The 18059-nt window shown below is 40.9% G+C and overlaps 1 protein-coding gene across 3 annotated transcripts in view; it reads left to right on the top strand.

Annotated features, from left to right (window-relative positions):
• Pde3a (phosphodiesterase 3A) overlaps window positions 1-13174 on the top strand; it is a 332456-nt gene extending 319282 nt beyond the window's left edge. For all 3 annotated transcript variants that reach the window (XM_008851600.3, XM_029555236.1, XM_029555235.1), the window contains one exon: window positions 5552-13174. In XM_008851600.3, the coding sequence (XP_008849822.2) occupies window positions 5552-5793 (242 nt within the window). In that variant the 3' untranslated portion in view covers window positions 5794-13174. The remainder of the gene's footprint in view (window positions 1-5551) is intronic.
• The last annotated feature ends 4885 nt before the right edge of the window (window positions 13175-18059 follow it).

The raw sequence follows: 18059 nt of genomic DNA on the forward strand, positions 1-18059 counted from the left end.
ATGTTTCAGAGTTTTCACTTGCCATATGGACTAATCTCAAATTTTTCTTGGCTAAGTTGGAGGATGTGAAGAGATAAAAGAGGAGGCTTTTATTCATCCAACGAACATTTACTGTGCACATCCCCTGTGCCGAGGTATTCTTAACTACTACCAAAGACGGACCTATGAACAAAACATCGAAAGTAAATAAATCCTTGCCCCTCTAGATGGGCATTCTAGTGAAGTCAGGAGGTACTAGGCAAGACAAATCAGTATAGCCACAGTATTTTAGGTATGTGTGTGAGTGCATTGCCTGCATGTATATAAGTGCACCTGCGTCATGCAGTGACTGCGGACGTGAGAAGGTGGCACTGGATCTCCTGGAACTTGAGTCACGATGGTTGTTAGCTGCCATATGGGTGCTATACAGAGTGTCCAGTCAGCTCGGGGATCGACCTGTCTCTGCCTCCCCAGTGCTGGGGTTATAGGCACATGCCACCATGCCTGGTGCTTTTTTTTTTTTTTTTTCTTCAATTTTTCAATTGATTTTTTTGAGCATTTCATGTAATACATTTTAATCAAATTTAGACCCATTCCCCCCTCCCTACCCCCACAGCCTTACCACCACCACCAGATATCATGCATTCTGTCAAGTCCTATCTGGTTAAGCATTTGTAGCCAGATGTCCCTTGGTACAATTTCATCAACTCTGATCTAGTCAGCCTATCTAGAGTCCCTCCCTTAAAGAAGATCTACTCTCCCTCACCCCACAGTAATCATTTGCCAATAGTTCCTTGGCTAGGGTTAGGACCTGCTACCCATTTCCCCCATTCTGTGCTGCGTTTTCGTATGATTGAGTCTGCATGGCTCTTGTGCAGAGACTGTACAATCCCTCTCCCTGGGTAGGATTCCTGTACTAAACCTCATCTTCCCACAGCTCAGGGACCATTGTGGAAGAGGGGGCAGAAAGATTGTAAGAGCCAGGGTTGGTGCATGAACACAGGGAAGTAGAGACTTTCAGGCTGTGCCTGGCTATGTGGGTTCTGGGAATTGAACTTGGGTCTTATGTTTGTGCAGCAAGCACTTTATCCACTGAGCCATCTTCCAGCTCCCTAGAAATACAATCCTGAAGTATCCCTTTGCAGCCCAGTAAATGATAAGGGTGGATCAACATTAGCAGATATAAACATTGGCCATGTAGTGAAGCCATGACATTTTAGTTAGCCACCTTGTTTTACAAGTGACGAAAGTAGGATTCAAAACCATTCTCAAGAACCAGAGAGAGCACTCTGCTCTCTTCATGCTTACAAATATTTTATCATTTTTATGTGTATGAGTATATTGCCTGCATGTAGATAAGTGTACCAATGTCATGCAGTGCCCGAGAGAATGGAGGACAGTCGAGGGTGTCAGAGCCCCTGGAACTGGAGTTATGGATGGTTGTTAGCCTCCATGTGGGTGCTGGGAATTGAACCTGGGTCCTCTGCAAGAGCAGCCAGTGCTCTTAACCACTGAGCCATCTCTCCAGCCCAGGTTACTTCATTGCTTTTGGGTTCTTCATAATTTTAATTTCAGAACTTATTGGCTAAGATAGTCACTTTGATTTAGATTTCAGAAGAAAATTATTGAATATGCACTTGGAACTTCTGCAGTTTGCAACTTTTATTCTGTTTCCTGGGAGATATCCAAGTTTGGCAGTGTGGTGTCCTAGGGACAGGGCTTTTACCCACCTCATAATTAAATCTGAAAGATTCCTGGGGCGAACTAAGAGGTTTCTAATGAAGTACTAAGCTGCACTTAGAATGTGAGCAGTGAAAGGTGCTTTGTTCTCCTTTCAAAAGGTTCCAGTGCTGAATAATTTGGCTCCCAACACTGGCCTGCTTCAGACCACCTGCAGATCCTAATCTACGCAAATTTATTTGGTACAAAGTTTCTTCTACGTCATTTTATTCAGTATAATTCCAGAGAGGTTTATTGCTAATGTTTAACAGCGTTTGTAAGAGAACAGCTGCTCTCATGGGGCCTGCCTAGAAAAAAAAAAAAAAAAAAAGGAAAAAAATGGAGCTTTTGTTAACTCCTTTCCCATAAATGTGCACAATGTAGAGATTTCCTATCACTGTGACTCAAATCTGTCCTTTTTTTGGTGGGCATCTGTCACTCCTGTGAGTCAGAAGATTAGATTTAAGAGCATGTTTGACAATGCCTTATCAGAAGCAAATTCATGTTTAACCACAACAGAAATAAACTGGAAATGGATGAGTCCATGCTTTAGAAGAAAAATTAAAAGTTGAATGTATTCCTGTATTTTATTTACAGAAATAGAATATTGTATTAGTTACTTTCCCTGCTGAGGTAAAAAAAAACACCTGACAGAAATCAGCTTGAGGGAGGAAGAGTTTACATCCCTTTACATTTGGATGTACAGTCCATCATGGTGAGGGAAGATACACCCTGGCCATGAGATGGCTTAGTAAGTGTTGACACAAAAGCACAACTCTCATCTCAAAGGGGATAAGAAATAGTTTATTCTGGACCCAAATATGAGTGACACAAATTCAAGTCACCCCAAATTCCATGTTCCAATGTGCAAGCAGTAACAGCAAAGAAAAGTCATGAATCGAGACACTTTTTAAAAACATTGGTGGAAACATTAAGGCTGTTACAGCAAGAGAGAAATCTCAGCTATGGGCCTCTGATGCTGTCTGATGACCCTCAACCTTTTGGTTGGAAGAAGCTGGTAGTCTACCCAATTAATACATTTTAAACGTTTTTATTAGTCACAGGATGTTAAACCAGAAACACAGCTGGGCAAAGAATGGCTATTTAGGGGCTAAAGATAAGTGATAATTAGGGTACGGACCTGCAGCATTCCAACGTCTCCATAATTACTGACGTTCCAATCAGTTGATCAGCCTTGCAGGTTTCAAGATGCAGGTTCTTTCTGGGAAACTTCGTTCACACAAGTAAAAGTTCTTGCTGTGCGAGACTGGATGACCCATGTTAAATCCCCAAACCCATATAGAAAAAGCCTTGTGGGACTGGAGAGACTCTAGGTTATGAACACTTGCTTTTCTTGCAGAGGACCTGGGTTCAGTTCCCAGCACACACAAGGTGGCTTACAACCATCTATAGCTCCATCTTGCAGAGGACCTGGGTTCAGTTCCCAGCACACACAAAGTGGCTTACAACCATCTATAGCTCCATCTTGCAGAGGACCTGGGTTCAGTTCCCAGCACACACAAGGTGGCTTACAACCATCTATAGCTCCAGTTTGAGAGGATCCAGTGCCCTCTTCTGGCCTCCTCCTTCCTCAGGCACCAGGCAAGCAGGTGGTAAAACTTGTGCACATGAAGTAAAAATAAATGAATCTTTTTAAAAAAGGCAAATGTGCTGCTGCTAGGGAATTTGTAATCCCAGCCCACCTACTGTGAGATGGGGGGTCACCCTGAAGCTTGTGGCAGCCCCTCCTTTCCTCTTTGCTTTCTTGTTGGTCCATTCCCTTTCCGTGACCTTTCTCCCCTTCCTTTCTTATGTTTAAATAATGAAACGGTAAGATCACCTAACATCAGATTGTAGCAAAATTGAGAGTACAAGTTCTAGAGAGCCGCTGTGCACGATGTGTTTATGATCAACACCACTATTTTGTACCGTCTTTCTCCATGATCACATTTCAAAGGAATGGTTCCTCAGGCTAGGAGACTTATCTGTATTGCAAAGGAGCAGACAACTGATTTTCAAGCACAAGCTTTCTTAAGTGAGTGTTCCGAGAAGAAGGTCAGAGTCCTAGAAACTGGAGGTTAGGATGGAGACTGGGTCACTTGGCTAAAATTTAGTCACAGTAAGAGCAGTAGTGTCTCGGTGACTTTTTCGTTGCTGTGATAAAATACCCTGACAAAAACAACTGAGGGGATAAAGGCTTTCTCTTATTGTCCAGGTTACGGCCCATCGTTGGGGGAGGTCGCAGGAGCTGGAGAGAGCTGGTCATAGCGTGTTCACAGCCAAGAAATAGGCAGCAAAGAATCCATGAATGCATGCTAGTGCTCAGCTCACTTTCTCCACTTGTACAGAGTCCAGGATCAGGGGAGTGACCCCTCCCACAGTGGATGCTTCTTCCCACCCCCCATAGACATTCCCAGAGGACAATCTCCCAAGTGATTCTAATTTCTGTCAGGTTGACAGTTAATACTAACCCTCACAAACAATAAGGCTCTATCTGTTCTAAAATAGCACGTGTATTCAGTTTCTGGCTTACAAGTGTATTCTCCCATAGAGTACAAGGCAAACTCTGAGCCTTAATCGATCTTTGTTTCAAAGTATGCTGAAAACTGGATATGGTGGTGTACTCCTTTAACCCCAACACTCAGGAGGCAGAGGCAGGCTGATCTGAGTCCAAAGCCAGTCCGGTCTACATAGTGAGTCCCAGGACAGTCAAAAGATAGCTAAAACAACAATTAAAAAAAAAAAAAGTCTGGGGGCTGGAGAGATTGCTCAGTGGTTAAGAACACTGGTTGTTCTTGCAGAAGACCCAGGTTCGAATCCCAGCACCCACATGGCAGCTAACAACTGTCCATAACTCCAGTCCCAGGGGACCCGACAGCCTCTGACCTCTGTAGGCATTGCACAACACTGGTGCACTTACCTACATGCAGGCAATACACACAAAATAAAAGTGATAAAGCTGTTTTTTAAAAGTACACAGAAAAATATTTCCCACTTGCTTAAGTAGTTGTACTGATGGTTCCATCTCATGAATACACTAAAAAATTAATTACTTACAACTCTGTTCCTATGTTCCTAGCTCCCAGCATTTATTTAATTTAATATATAAGTATTCATATGATTCAAAAATAATTCAGAGGGCTAGAGAGATGGCTAAGTGATTAAGAGCACTGGCTGCTCTTGCAGAGGACCTGGAAATGTTTTTTCCACACAACATTTTACAAATTGATCTCACTGTTCTCTAGTGCAAGAAAATTCCTGCATCTTCTTAAATGAAACTGGTAAAAGAATCACTAGCACTTTCACGAAGATGTCTGTAGTTAGACTCCAGGTGCTCCAGCACATCTGGTAATCACTGGTGAGCTCCAGCCATAATGAGAGATACAGACTCAAAAAACATGGACAGGCACAACTACACATATGCATGCAAGTGCACCTGTGTCATACAATGTCCACACAGATCAGAAGAGGCTTTCAGATCCCCTGGAACTGGAGTTATGGACAGTTCTTAGCTGCCATGTGGGTGCTGGGAATCTAACTCAAGTCCGCTGTAAGAGCAGTCAGTGCTCTTAGCCACTGAGCCATCTCTCCAGCCCCACAGTTTGTTTTTTTAAAGATACAGGCAGAATCTACTGCAGACATCACCAAATATTATATATTCACACTTTTCTCAGTAATAGTTTAACATTTTCCTTTTATTTCCCCACTCTTGAAAACTACATTATTGGACTATGTAAAGCAAGTGAAATTGACAGATACAGTGTCTGTGATACTTAACTGCTATTAACAGTATGAAAATAAATAAATATATACAGCACACCAATAGTTTAATGTGCTGGTTTTTGCTTTTAAGGAAAGAAAACTTTCAAAAGGAGGAAAGTTTACTGCCAAATAACTCAGCACCTCCTGCAGAACCACACGATGTGGAAGAAAGTGATTGAAGAGGAACAGCGGTTGGCAGGCATAGAAAGCCAGTCCCTGGACCAGGCACCTCAGCAGCATTCGGCAGAGGAGATCCAGGCCATCAAGGAGGAAGAGGAAGAGCAGGGAAGGCCAAGAGCAGAGGAGATCCCGGTCCCACAGCCGGGCCTGTGACCGTGGGTAGAGCAAGGTCTGACTGCAGACAGGATGACTTGTCCCAGACACTTTTCTAAGCCAGCACAACACTTAGACACAACACTGTAGAAATACCAGAAGATGGGCAAACCGCAAAGGCGTTTGGGAATTATTCACATTTTGTGTGTTTATTTTTACAGCGAGGTACATTGCTGAAGATTCTTGCTCAAAGAAGCTTTCACTTTGAGACACCAGCTTCTAAGGAATTTTTTTTTTTTTAGGAAGAAATATATGGTGTGCGTGTGTGTAAATATATAAGTTCCCACATAGACTCATGTAAAACATTCACGCATACACACTGAAAGCCAGGACCACTGGCTCCACAATGTAGCAACATTAAGATATATAGAGGTCACTGTGACATAAGAAATCACAAAGGACAGGAAAGTCCTGAGGGAAATGTGCAGCTTAGCAGGTTAACAATGCCAGCAAATGTAGGCTACCAACTAAGAAGCTTGAGGGATGAAAGCTCCACAGCATTATTTGAATTCTGATGCATCCTGCCAACACCATGTGTATGTGTGTTTGTAAAGGGAGACATTCTTGGTTTTAGTTGTTAGTGGAATCATTGTATCAGATGATTCAGTATATGGAAGGAAGTTCATTCTAGAGTGTTTTTTTTGAAAGCCAGCACTCCTCCGTTTAGCTCGGGAAGGCTCCTTTGCAGAGAGAGGGCATCTGTGGGCCACGATTGGTACTACTGCTGTACACCACTTGGAGACGCTCTACCACCAACCACATACTTGCAAGACTGAGGCTGCCTGGTCTATGCCTCATGAATGTACAGGAGATGCTTATGAGTATGTGTGTCACTCATCTAAGATCAAATCACCATGGAAGGGAATTGGATTCTTTACATGTGAACACCGGAGAGGAAATGGAGTCAGTTCTTTTCATCAGGTAAGAGTCCTAAAAGGGTGCCAGAAAAGACCCAGGAAACTGCCTTTGCTAACCTGTGTCTTCTTGCTGAAACAATGTGTTTTAGAAAGAAGGAAGGAAGGAAAGAAAACAAAAGAAAGCAAACCCACTATGAACTATACGAGAAGGAAAAATTGTCAACTGAGTGTCACTGTTTGGAAGTTGACGTAGGAAGAACTTCGCAACTGTTGACTGGATCTGGGGGTGACTTTTTACGCTGCCTGACATCCCTGTTGTGAGTTCCATACAGTGTGGTGGGTAGCATGGCTCTGGCACTTGGTCCACTGTCCTGCTTACTTTGCAGGAAGGTTATAGAGGGGTTGTTTGGGGGTAGGCTATTGTTGAAAGCTGCTTTTTGAATTGTCTTTTGTTGTTGTTGTTTATCTACACTTGTTTATGCTGTGAGCCAAACCGCTATTTAAAAAGATACTCACTTTCCACATTTCAATTCATATTATTATATATGTCATGACTAGTTACCGTGATGTAAATATCAAGACTTTTTTGTTTGTTTCTGTAGATAGTAAACTCTTTTTTTTTTTTAAGAAAAAGGGAAAAGGGAAACATTTTTATAGTTATATTTTAATCACCATTTTTATACATTGTAGCTATCTCCAAGCCCAGTAACAGAGTGATGATTCATTTGCATGGTGTCTGAGGAGGGTCCATCATCTATCCATTCTAGTTTGAATCGTGTAACCTGACACAGTTAATTTTGCTATTAAAATACTGCAGAGACACTTTTTCAGTAGTACCCTTTGCTAAATGAATTTGGAGTTTATTTCCCAGATAAAAGACTTTAACTAAATTGTTACAGTTGGTGCCCCTTTCTCTCTAAACCCTGTTGCCTACAATTCTTCCTTCTGTTCTGTGTAAATAGGTTTCCATAGTCTTAGTCCCTAAGAAGACATGGGTGTTGATATCTACTTCTTCACGACCTCAGAAATCATAGGAAAGATTGTTTACATTCAAAATTATTTTGTTTCCTATACATGGGTATCCCACTCTCTCCTTTGATGTTACAATGATCCACAGCATTTTTCCTCAATTAGACAAAGATAATAAAATTTAAAAATGAAACATGATTTCAAGATAGATTTTCTAGGAAATAAGAGCACATAAAGAGGATAAACAAGGTGCAGAGTCTGCCAACACAACTAGAATATTTATCACGAGGTCTCTGCGGTCACACCAGGTCTTCTCTACCTAACAAGTCCTGAATCATTTCCACGTTCTTGGTGTTGCCTATGCGTCTCTGTTTGCAAAATCTATTCTGAAGCAAGTACGCTTCCCCAGTCAAGGTAACTGTTCTCCCTCCCCTGCCATAAGAACTCCAGGCAAAAGCACCTTCACCCCTCGCATCTGCATGAAAGCTCGTTCCCGTCTCTGGATGTGTCTCTCAAATACAAGCAGACAAAAAGCTATGTGTGGAGCGAATGGATTAGTACATCCAATGCAAATGTGCAACTGCCATTTTGTTAAAGCTGCAGAAGCCAAGCCAGGCTGGTTGCATAGTGGGGATCTCAGCAAACTGCCTGGTTTGTTTTAAGGTATATGAAATAATAGGAATAAGAACGACCAAAGCAAATTGAACCTCCTTATTCCTGAATTGTGTTCATCCATCCAGGGAGATTTATCTAAGCATTTTTCTTCTTAGAAAAAAAAATTGTCCTATTTTAACCAAAACTCATCTGAAATGAAGGGAGAGGTGGAGAGTCAACAACTGTGTGACCTTCATATCCACCTGGTACACCTCAAAAGGACATAGACATTTCCCATGAGTGATGTTGCCCCCGTTCCTGGCAACAGAGATACTACTGTTTGCCTCCAACCCCAGAGCTTATTTCCTGTGGTGCCAATGTGCTTGATGCAATTTCCTACAGTTTTATATGAGCCTATATAGGTGCGATTAGATAAACTCAGGTCTCCCAGTGAAGTGGTTTCTACCCACTCAGGGAAAGGATAGTTTGATAGAAAGCCATACATGTTGGTGGTAGGAGAAATTGGAAACAGTGACTCTCTGTGGGGTAAAAGCCTAAATATATTCTGCTTGTTACCAGAGTCGTTTTCAACTTGCCAATGGAATGCCTTTGCGGTGATCAAAGCGGGCTGACCTTTTGAATATTATTTCCTTAGTGGAAACACCACTTCAGCTTTTTTTACTTAACTGTAAAATAATTTGGTTTTCTTGTCATTTATGTAAGATCTGATTTTGCTCTCAGTGAAAGCTGAGTTCAGGAGCTTAGTACCAGGGATTTCTGTTGGTTTCCATCTGACAGATGAAGGAATTTCCTCATGTTTGACAATATCTGCTTTTCTACAATCATAATACCTAGTTCTGTCTGTCCTATTTTGGTTGAATTCCAGAACAAATGCTAACCACGGCAACCCAGTAATACTAAAGAAAAGGAATTGGAAATCATGCATACTGTTCATTAGATGTATGTATTTGCAATTTTCCTATGTCTTCTGCCTTTCTTTCCCAGAGAACTTTCTTGAAGATAAAAGATGTGCAAAAGGCATGAGACTCAGGCCTATTCTTTGTTTAAATGATGGAGAAATATAAATTATTTTCTAAGTAATAAAAATATGAAAAAATACCATTGTAAATAAAGTCTAAAGCTTGATTTGACTGCTTTATAAAAGCGAAATATTTGTGTGGTGAGCAACTCCTAATGAGAATGGAGTGATCTAAAACTCATGTATATTCTGCTTTGGGAAGTAGACCTGGTGCTTCCAGGAAATGGGCACCTCTACTCTCCGCCTCACATATGAAATCCCTTAACATAATAGTGAAAACTGTGATCCGGATCTCGTTATCCCTCTCCTCTTCCTAATCCTGGTTCCATTAAATGCCGTTCCTGATTTTTGTGCCATTTGCAATTAAACTGCCTTTTCAGCTGGCTGAAAGGTACTACAGTGTTCTGTGGACTTCTACAGACTAAATCAAGGGTCCCTTTATTCTTCAGGCCATCCCTAATGTGTATAGGGACCAAAAAAAAAAAAAAAGGACAGCAAAACTTTGGATGCCAATAGCTCAGCCCGAGATAATTAAATGCCAAAATAACCATGTGCTTTGAAGCTGAAATTATCTTCTTGAATTATCTTGCCTTGTAAGCAATGAAATATTTTAAGATCATTGTTCTAGGTCATTTGTTTCATGAATTTATGAAAGAAAACTATGCACCTGCTGATACTGTTGGTGCCTCTTTAAACCCATTCAAAGCAAATTCAAATTAAAGCAAGGTCCCAGAATGAAATTATTCTTGGAATGTCTAATCAAGGAGAAATTTGTGTTCCTGTACTCATGTCACCTCAGTTTGTTCCTCCAGAAAACATTCAGGTTCTTTTTGGAAATTAAATTAGTAATGACTTAAGCTATTGGCTCCGAGTTAGTCAAACCACAAATTGTGATTTAGATACTTTACATTGAGATCTGCATAAGTATTTGTACCACACAGTGAACATTATCATCGAACAAGAACTATTTATGTATTACAAAAACTGTTAAAATACTACTGCTTTTTGCCTCATCTGGAAAATGGTCTTTAGGTTGACAGTATTATCCTAACAGCTGGTTAAAAATGGTGACAAAGATATTCCAACTTTTGTGTGTGAATATGCAAAATAAGGCTACAGACGCAAATGAAATTGGGGGAACTCCATCTGCTAATTCAAAAGAAAATATTTATCCCTCAGTTATTTTAATGTAAGCAGGAGAAACAAAATTAGCTTTTGAGCTGAAGACTATATGATTTCACATCTCCTGTCTAAAGATACATGGTGTTCTCAAGATGAATTGCATTATCATGTGTTGGCACTATTGGATCTATTCTTCTGAAGGGTTGGGGCACACTGAGGAAAAGCCAAGCATCCTCCATATGAGTAAGAAATTCTCATCGTGACTCTGTATAGACTCATTTCCTTATTTGACATTAAAACCTAGTTCTTTAATCATGAAAATAACGATGTCATCTTTGTATGCTACACTGTCAGGAACACTTACATTGGATTTGATTTTTTTTCCCTTGAGCCCTCACTATCTTAAGATTTCTGTTAGATTAAAATGAAACCCATAAACCAAAGCTTCCTAGTTCCCAGATGCTCATATTTTGACACAGAGCTAACATCCTTAAGAAAAAACTTCCAAGATTTAATGATTAATGATTTTTCTATGCGTCTCATAGGGGTATTCAATAAGTACACAAGTTAGACAAAAGTACATTACCACCAAGAACTTCATTTTCCAAATCCAGTCTGAGTTCTATTAATGCAAAGAAATTACCCAGCAATTTATCATTCTTAGGACACTGTAAATAAATGATTTGTATCATAGATATTACATGCTAAATTTTAATACTTTTAGAAACTAAAATTCCTCCATACTAAGAAAATTAAACTTTTAATTTTGACTCACAGATGAAGTACCAGTCATGGGTAAACCCCCCGCCCCACACTGCGTTCATCTGTCTAGTGTGACCAAATGGTAGGGTAGACTATGAGATTCATCCATAGAAAAGTATGGGTAGAGCCTTCGTGTTTGAAGATGTCAGTTTCATTGAATGTTTTTCTTTTAACTGAAATTCTTCCTTCTTAGAAGAAACAAGAAAAAAATAATAAGCCCCGCTCATGGGACAAAGCATCTCCCCAATTTCACTTCTAATTCGGTATTGGTAAAGACAACATAACCAGAAATTCTTTGTTGTAACAAGGAAAGAGGACGTTTCTGATGCCAAATTCTAAGTTACCCACTGTTTTCATGATGAAGCCCATGGTTCTAAGAAGCAAGAAACCAAAAGGCAGACTGAGCGAACACTACGTAAAACCTGACGCACAGCCTGACACCATCCATCCTCATTACAAACCGACTTAGTTATTTGCTCTGGATTGAAATGACACACTGAGCTCAAAATTAATCCCTGACTTAATTAACAAGCACTTATACTGATTTCTGAATGTGAATTTCCCATAGCACTTGAAAACTGTTGCAGAGAAGCAATTGTGCTCATAATTTTATTCCCTGTATATGACAATATTTAGATGTTTAGTGTGAAATCAAGAATCACTTTTTTAAATGCCTTCTTTGTGTATATAACCCACCGGCTGATAGAACTTCCCATCACCTCCCTTTTAAAATTTTCCAATTTGTTATTTTTTGGACTCAGAAACTCAATATTATATCAAGACATTTCATCATTGCTATTTATAAGCATAATCCGGTACTATAGTGTTGCTGTCATTTAAAAAAATGGCCCTTCCGTATCTATATACTACATGCTAACGGGGTTTTGATGACTTGACTTTTAATCTATATTTATTCGCTACTTTAAAATCACAACTTTTGAATACTCTGTGTAAACTATTGCATGGGATTTTTAATGTTCTACGTTTGCTTATTTTTTTCATGTATGAATGTCAATTGATGAGTTCATATGTTCTCACGGAATACAAACCATTGTTTTGCACCAACAAGACCCATCTGTGAGCTGTTGGAAATAAAAATCACTCAGCCCACATTCCCTTGTAGCTCTTCCTAGAGATTTTTATTATGCTAATCACAAAATGAAAATTGGTGCTTTTGTAAACATTGTGCGCCCTCAATGCAAAATAATGGAATAAAGATTCTCTTTATCTTTCTATAATGATGTTAGGATACATAACTCAAAGAACTTTAACCTGAATCTACAGTAGGTTTGGGTTGGCATGATTAATCCAATATGTTGTTTCTTGTAAAAATATGTTCTAATTCCTAATGGAGTGGTTGTTTGGCTCTGTCATCATTTCTTCCTGAAAAAGAAAAATGTCACTGGATAGTTTTCTAAATAGCAATTCTGAACATTTAACCCTGCATAATATATATAAACCAGAGACTATGGGATCAATTTAATTTAGTGTTCCTAAAAAAGCAATATTTTCAAACAACTGCCAACCAAAGTGGTCCAGAGACGGCACCATTTGTATATGAGAATTTTTAACAATGTTTTTCTTACCACGCTCAGCAAATCCAAATATGTTCATTAATTAGTAACATTTCCAAATGTATTCATTTTTAGAGACAGAAGCGTGAGACTTAGAACCTAAATGTGCATTTTGCAATTGAAATAAATATGTTCCTTTCACCCATATCTTGCACTTGACATATGTAGCAATAGTTAGTATCATTCCACTGCAAGTATTTAAATGACACAGTTAATGGCTGATAAAAGTTTTGTAAAAAGTAGAATCTGTACAGAAAATATTAAACTGTATTTATTTTTATTGGTTTTGTTTTTTTTTTAGCGTAGACACTATATTGATATTCCCTTTTTGCCAGAATTACTGGAAGTGCCTCTTGGTTTTATATATTTACATATATTCAAAATTATTATAATTGTGTCATAGCTGATCAATGTGGATGTTACAGTGTGAAGACAATGTGTAATATAAAAATGATTCTGTGGTATCATGCTTGATGTAGTTATTTGTGTGATCAAACCCTCCATTTCCCTCATATCCAAACACAAGGGCTTTGTACCCAATTTGGTCTGTAGTAAGACATCCAATGACCATCTTACAATTTCCCTGGGACCTTGGGAGCCTTGTATTCCCACGGTACCATTTCCTTCCCTATAGCTAATGAATTCTTAGTCATAGTTACCACCTAACTTTCTGCCACTAACCTATAACCTTGTCTAATCAAACAGCGTCAAACAAGGATAAACAAATTCCAAGCGTTCAGCTTCAGAATCCTATAAAATAAAGTGTATTTGTATTATAAGTCCTTGGGGTTGGAGAGATGGCTCAGCACTTAACAGCCCTTAGTGCTCTTACAGAGGGCCTGGGTTCCATTCCCAGCACCCACACAGCAGCTCAGAACAGTCTGTAGCTCCAATTTCAAGGGAGCCTATATCCTCTTCCGGCTTCTGCAGGCTCCTGTACATGTGGTATACATAGTCAGGCACGCCCACGAGAAAAAAAAAAAATCTTCATAAATCCTGACATCCTCTGAAGGGAATGGGTATGCAGCATGGAGCATTTTAATGAAGAAAAGTTAAAATGATTGGCATAAATTAAAAAGATCCAAGCCAAAAGAAAAGGGTGATACCCAGCACTGCCTGGATAGCCTTAGAGATGAGATTTGTGTGTCCCTGGTCCAGGAGCTCTGCGGATCGCCTGTATGCCTCCATGGGGTGGGACACAGCAATGACAACCTAATGAAGCAATTAGCTCCTAAGTGACTGGAAAACTTTCTGCTTGTTACAATAGACTGAAGCCGCCATCTTGCTTGCTTTCCTGCTGGAGTTGAAAGTTCTTTTGTCCTATCCTTGACTTAAAGAGGAAAGCCCAGGCCCACATTTACTGAAGTCATTCCAGCTTGAGTCCCATTAAGCTACTCTTGCTTTTGTCTAGAGAGCCGGATGGGATGAGGAGGGCCGGCTTCACACTGTGTGGTTCACACTGAAGGATGAAACAACTCCTTCAGGATGTTTTCAACTTGACTGGCTTTTCCCTGCCAGATTTTGGGCAGAGCTTCCTGTAAGGCTTGCGGCCTTGGTGTGTTGGAGATTTTGGAGTAAATAACAGTGATATTTTAGCTCTCTGTCTCTATGGTAAGTTGCTGCATAGTTGGTAACAATGCAATGCCAATTTGTTGCAGCTCTGTAGACATCTACAGATGGGCTTGGCTGGAATTTTTGTTTTGGGATCTCCAACAAATCCAAAATCAAGGTTTCTTACCAGCTTGGGTTCTTTTAGGAGGCTCCAGGCAGAATCTGCTTCCAAGCCGGTTCAGATTCTTGGCGGTGTTCAGTTCCTGGTAGTTCCTGGCCCGAGGTCCCATTTCCTTGTGGCTGTGGCTGGGGGCTGTAGACAGCTTCAACTGCTTGCATCAGCCATCTGCGCTCCTCCTAGTAGGTGCCTCCCTTGGCGTCCAGCCTCAGAACAGTAATGGTGCACCTTTCCTGTCTTAATTGAGACTCTCCAGAGGTATTGTGTCTGTTTCTTGCTGAGGAAAACAAATTTTTTTGGTCTTTTTGAGACAGGGTCTCCCTGTAGTCCCAGCTGTCCTGGAACTCACTATGTAGACCAGGCTGGCCTTGAACTCACAGAGATCTGCCTGCCTCTGCCTCCCGAGCGCTGGGATTAAAGGCGTGTGCCACCATCGTGGCTTTTTTTTTTTAATTAAAAAAAAAATTTTTTTTGAGGCAGGCTCTCATGTATCTGAGGCTATGTCCTGAGGATGATCTTGAATCTCCCACCTGCCCCGCTCTCATGTATCTGAGGCTATGTCCTGAGGATGATCTTGAATCTCCCACCTGCCCCACTTTCTAACTGCTGAGATTAGAGGTGTGTACTACCACACCTGGTTTATAAGGTGCTGAGGCGCAAACTCAGGGCTTCATGTGTGCTCGGTAAGCACTCTACCAACTGAGCTACATCCTCAGGCCCTGCTTTTAAGGATTCCCCTGAACTAAATAACCCAATATAATCTTATTTTAAGGTCCTTTATCTTTTTGAAAAAATATTTTATTATTTTTATTTTATGTGTATGAGTGTATTGCCTGCATGTAAGTGCACCTATGTTGTGCAGTGCCCATGGAAGTCAGAAGAGGGAGTCGAATCTCCTGGAATTGGAGTTACAAACAGTTGTTAGCTGCCATGCATGTGCTGGAAATCAAACCCAGGTCCTCTGCAAGAGCAGCCAGTGCTCTTAACCACTGAGCCATCTCTCCACCCCAAGTTCCTCAGTCTTCGATACATATGAAAAGTCACTCTTAAGAATGTTACTATATGGTTACAATTCCCATGAATTAGGGCATGGGTGTTTGAGAGCTATCATTATCCCTTCCACTGATCAGAGAAAGGACAAAGAATACAGTAAATTGAGCAAACGTCATTCCCTCATGCCCCTGACGAAACTGGTGGTTCAAAGACAAAAGCCAGCAAAGGCAATACCATCAGGGGAAAACTGGACTGTTCATCCTAATGAGATTTTGCACTTTGTTAGATGTGTCTTTGTCATGTCCTTTGGACCCTGGATTTCCCATAACTGATTCTCAGTAAGATTCACATTCAATCTGAGGTTTAAGAAGACTGGTTTGGGGGGGTTGGAGAGATGGCTTGGTGGTTAAGAGCACTGACTGTACTCACAGAGGACCTGGATTTGATTCCCAGAACCCACATAGCAGCTGACAACCATCCATAATTCTAATTCCAGGGGATCCGACGCCCTCTTCTGACCTCTCTGGGCATTGCACAACGTGGGTGTACTTACATACAAGCAGGCAATATACTCATACACATAAAATAAAAAGAATAATAGAATATTTTTTAAAAGAAGACTGGCTTTGTTCAGAAATAGAGACTAGATCAAAGGTGATGTTTCAAGCATTTAAGTTCCATCCAGGTGTTTAAAATGGCGTTTCTTTTTTGAGTCTGAATTATTGGTCACTGGTGACCATTTAAAAAATTCATTAATTCATTTGGGGCTTGAAAATTATGTTCTAATTTTCTCTCTTTTGCTTATTAGTATATGGAGAGAAATTTTTGTTTTAATAACTACTACATATATTGAGTAGGAAACTAATGGAACATGATACTCAAGCCCCATTTTTCCCTAAGCACCTCCACTTTTAAATATATTTAAGTTGTTACTTTTATCTGAGGTGATCATGTGATGCTTTTAAAGTGCAGACATTTTATACATTTCAACTCTTACAATTATTCATGCTCAAATTTTCCTACACTTGACTAACAGAAGCCTGTCAAGTTGGCTTCAGAGTTCTATTGACACAAGGACGTTTTCAAAGTCTCTCACGCTTATTCTAGAAGAAGACAGTCCAGGCCACATTGTATCTTCAGAGTTGGGGTCATTCTCATGACAAAGAATTGTTGTTCCTGAAGAGAGAAAGCTAGGATTAAGGGCCCAGGAAAGGAACAGGTCCCCATCAGTGGATTCTACAAACTGGGGTCATAAATCCCCTAAACAGAAAATCTTGGCTTCCACCAAACTGGGTGCCATGGAGTGCTCTAATCCATACCACATAGCTGCTACCCTGTATGAGACTCTGCCTAGAACTGGATGCTGATCAATCAGGACTGCCTTTATCTTGCATGACCCTCACTTTCATAGCAGAGATGATATACCTGGAAATCACATATACAGTGGCACATGCCTACCTTCCAGTGCTGAATGCATACCCATCTGGACTGCTGTCATCTACATGGCAGACACTGCATGCAAGAGGAGCCACATGCAAAGTGGCTTGCCCCACTACTTCTCCAAAATGAAGACCTACGGCCATTGTACTGTGCTGTTTGTTGCTACAACACCCACTCCCTCAATATACCAAGTAAACTTTTCTTTCTGTTGTGTGGTTGAAATGAATGAATTCTGAAGGCTGAGATCCCAGCAGACTGCCAGAGAGTGCCTGTTCTGGCCTCCCTCTGGCATGGGGGCTGATAACTCAGGGGACCACCTGAGAGCACCTGCATCCTGCCTCTATGAGGTGGTGAGTGTCCCCAAATCTCACCTTACTCAACCCCCAAACTGGGATCATGTGAGGCCCCTCCCAAAGACCCCAGGGAGACCTCTGCTCTTTGATAGGATAAGGCTGAGACCTTAGCAGACAGCCTGAGAGGGCCTGTTCCAACCTCCATCGGTGTAGGGGCTGAGATCTCAGCAGACCACAAGAGAGTGCCTGTTCTGGCCTTCCTCAGGAATAGGGGCTGAGAGCTCAGGGGGCTGCCTGACAGTTCCAAAATCGCTCCCCCTTAGGGAACACCCCAAATTTAGGAAGGGGTACAAACCTTAGAAGGAAGCCTGACTGGAACCTGACTTGTTCTTCTGTGGGAGCTCCTGAATAGCTGATCTGAAGCCATCATTTCCCTCCAAAATAAAACCTGAAAGAACCTGAAGCCTGGACCAATCAGATTTATATAACCAATAATAAAAGGACCAAGGCACACGAATAATACAAACAGAAGCAAACTTCAACTTAATTTTCATATCAGAATCACAACAAAAGAAATTTATGTTGGGGACCCCTGCTGTTTAGGGTAGCAGTCTCCCCATGTCCGGATAGCCACAAGCTGGCTCGGTGTAAATGGGGAGACTCCCCTTCTCAGCGGGGCGCCTTCTGCTCTCCTCCCTGACTTACTTTTGAAATGCCCGTCACAAGATACATACCCTCCGGCACAGGAGCTACCAGGTTTTAATCAGGCATTGTCTGATAGCCTGATAGAAGCCCACCACCCTATGTAAATGAGGCATCCTAAAAGTACCTATCAGCTAAGGCTTCTTCTACTGTCTCCACACTATAAATAGTCCTAGTTTTACCCCAATAAAG

This window comes from Nannospalax galili, unplaced genomic scaffold (genome assembly GCF_000622305.1).
Source record: "Nannospalax galili isolate Female #2095 unplaced genomic scaffold, S.galili_v1.0 scaffold1086, whole genome shotgun sequence".
In the NCBI taxonomy this organism is placed as follows: Eukaryota; Metazoa; Chordata; class Mammalia; order Rodentia; family Spalacidae; genus Nannospalax; species Nannospalax galili.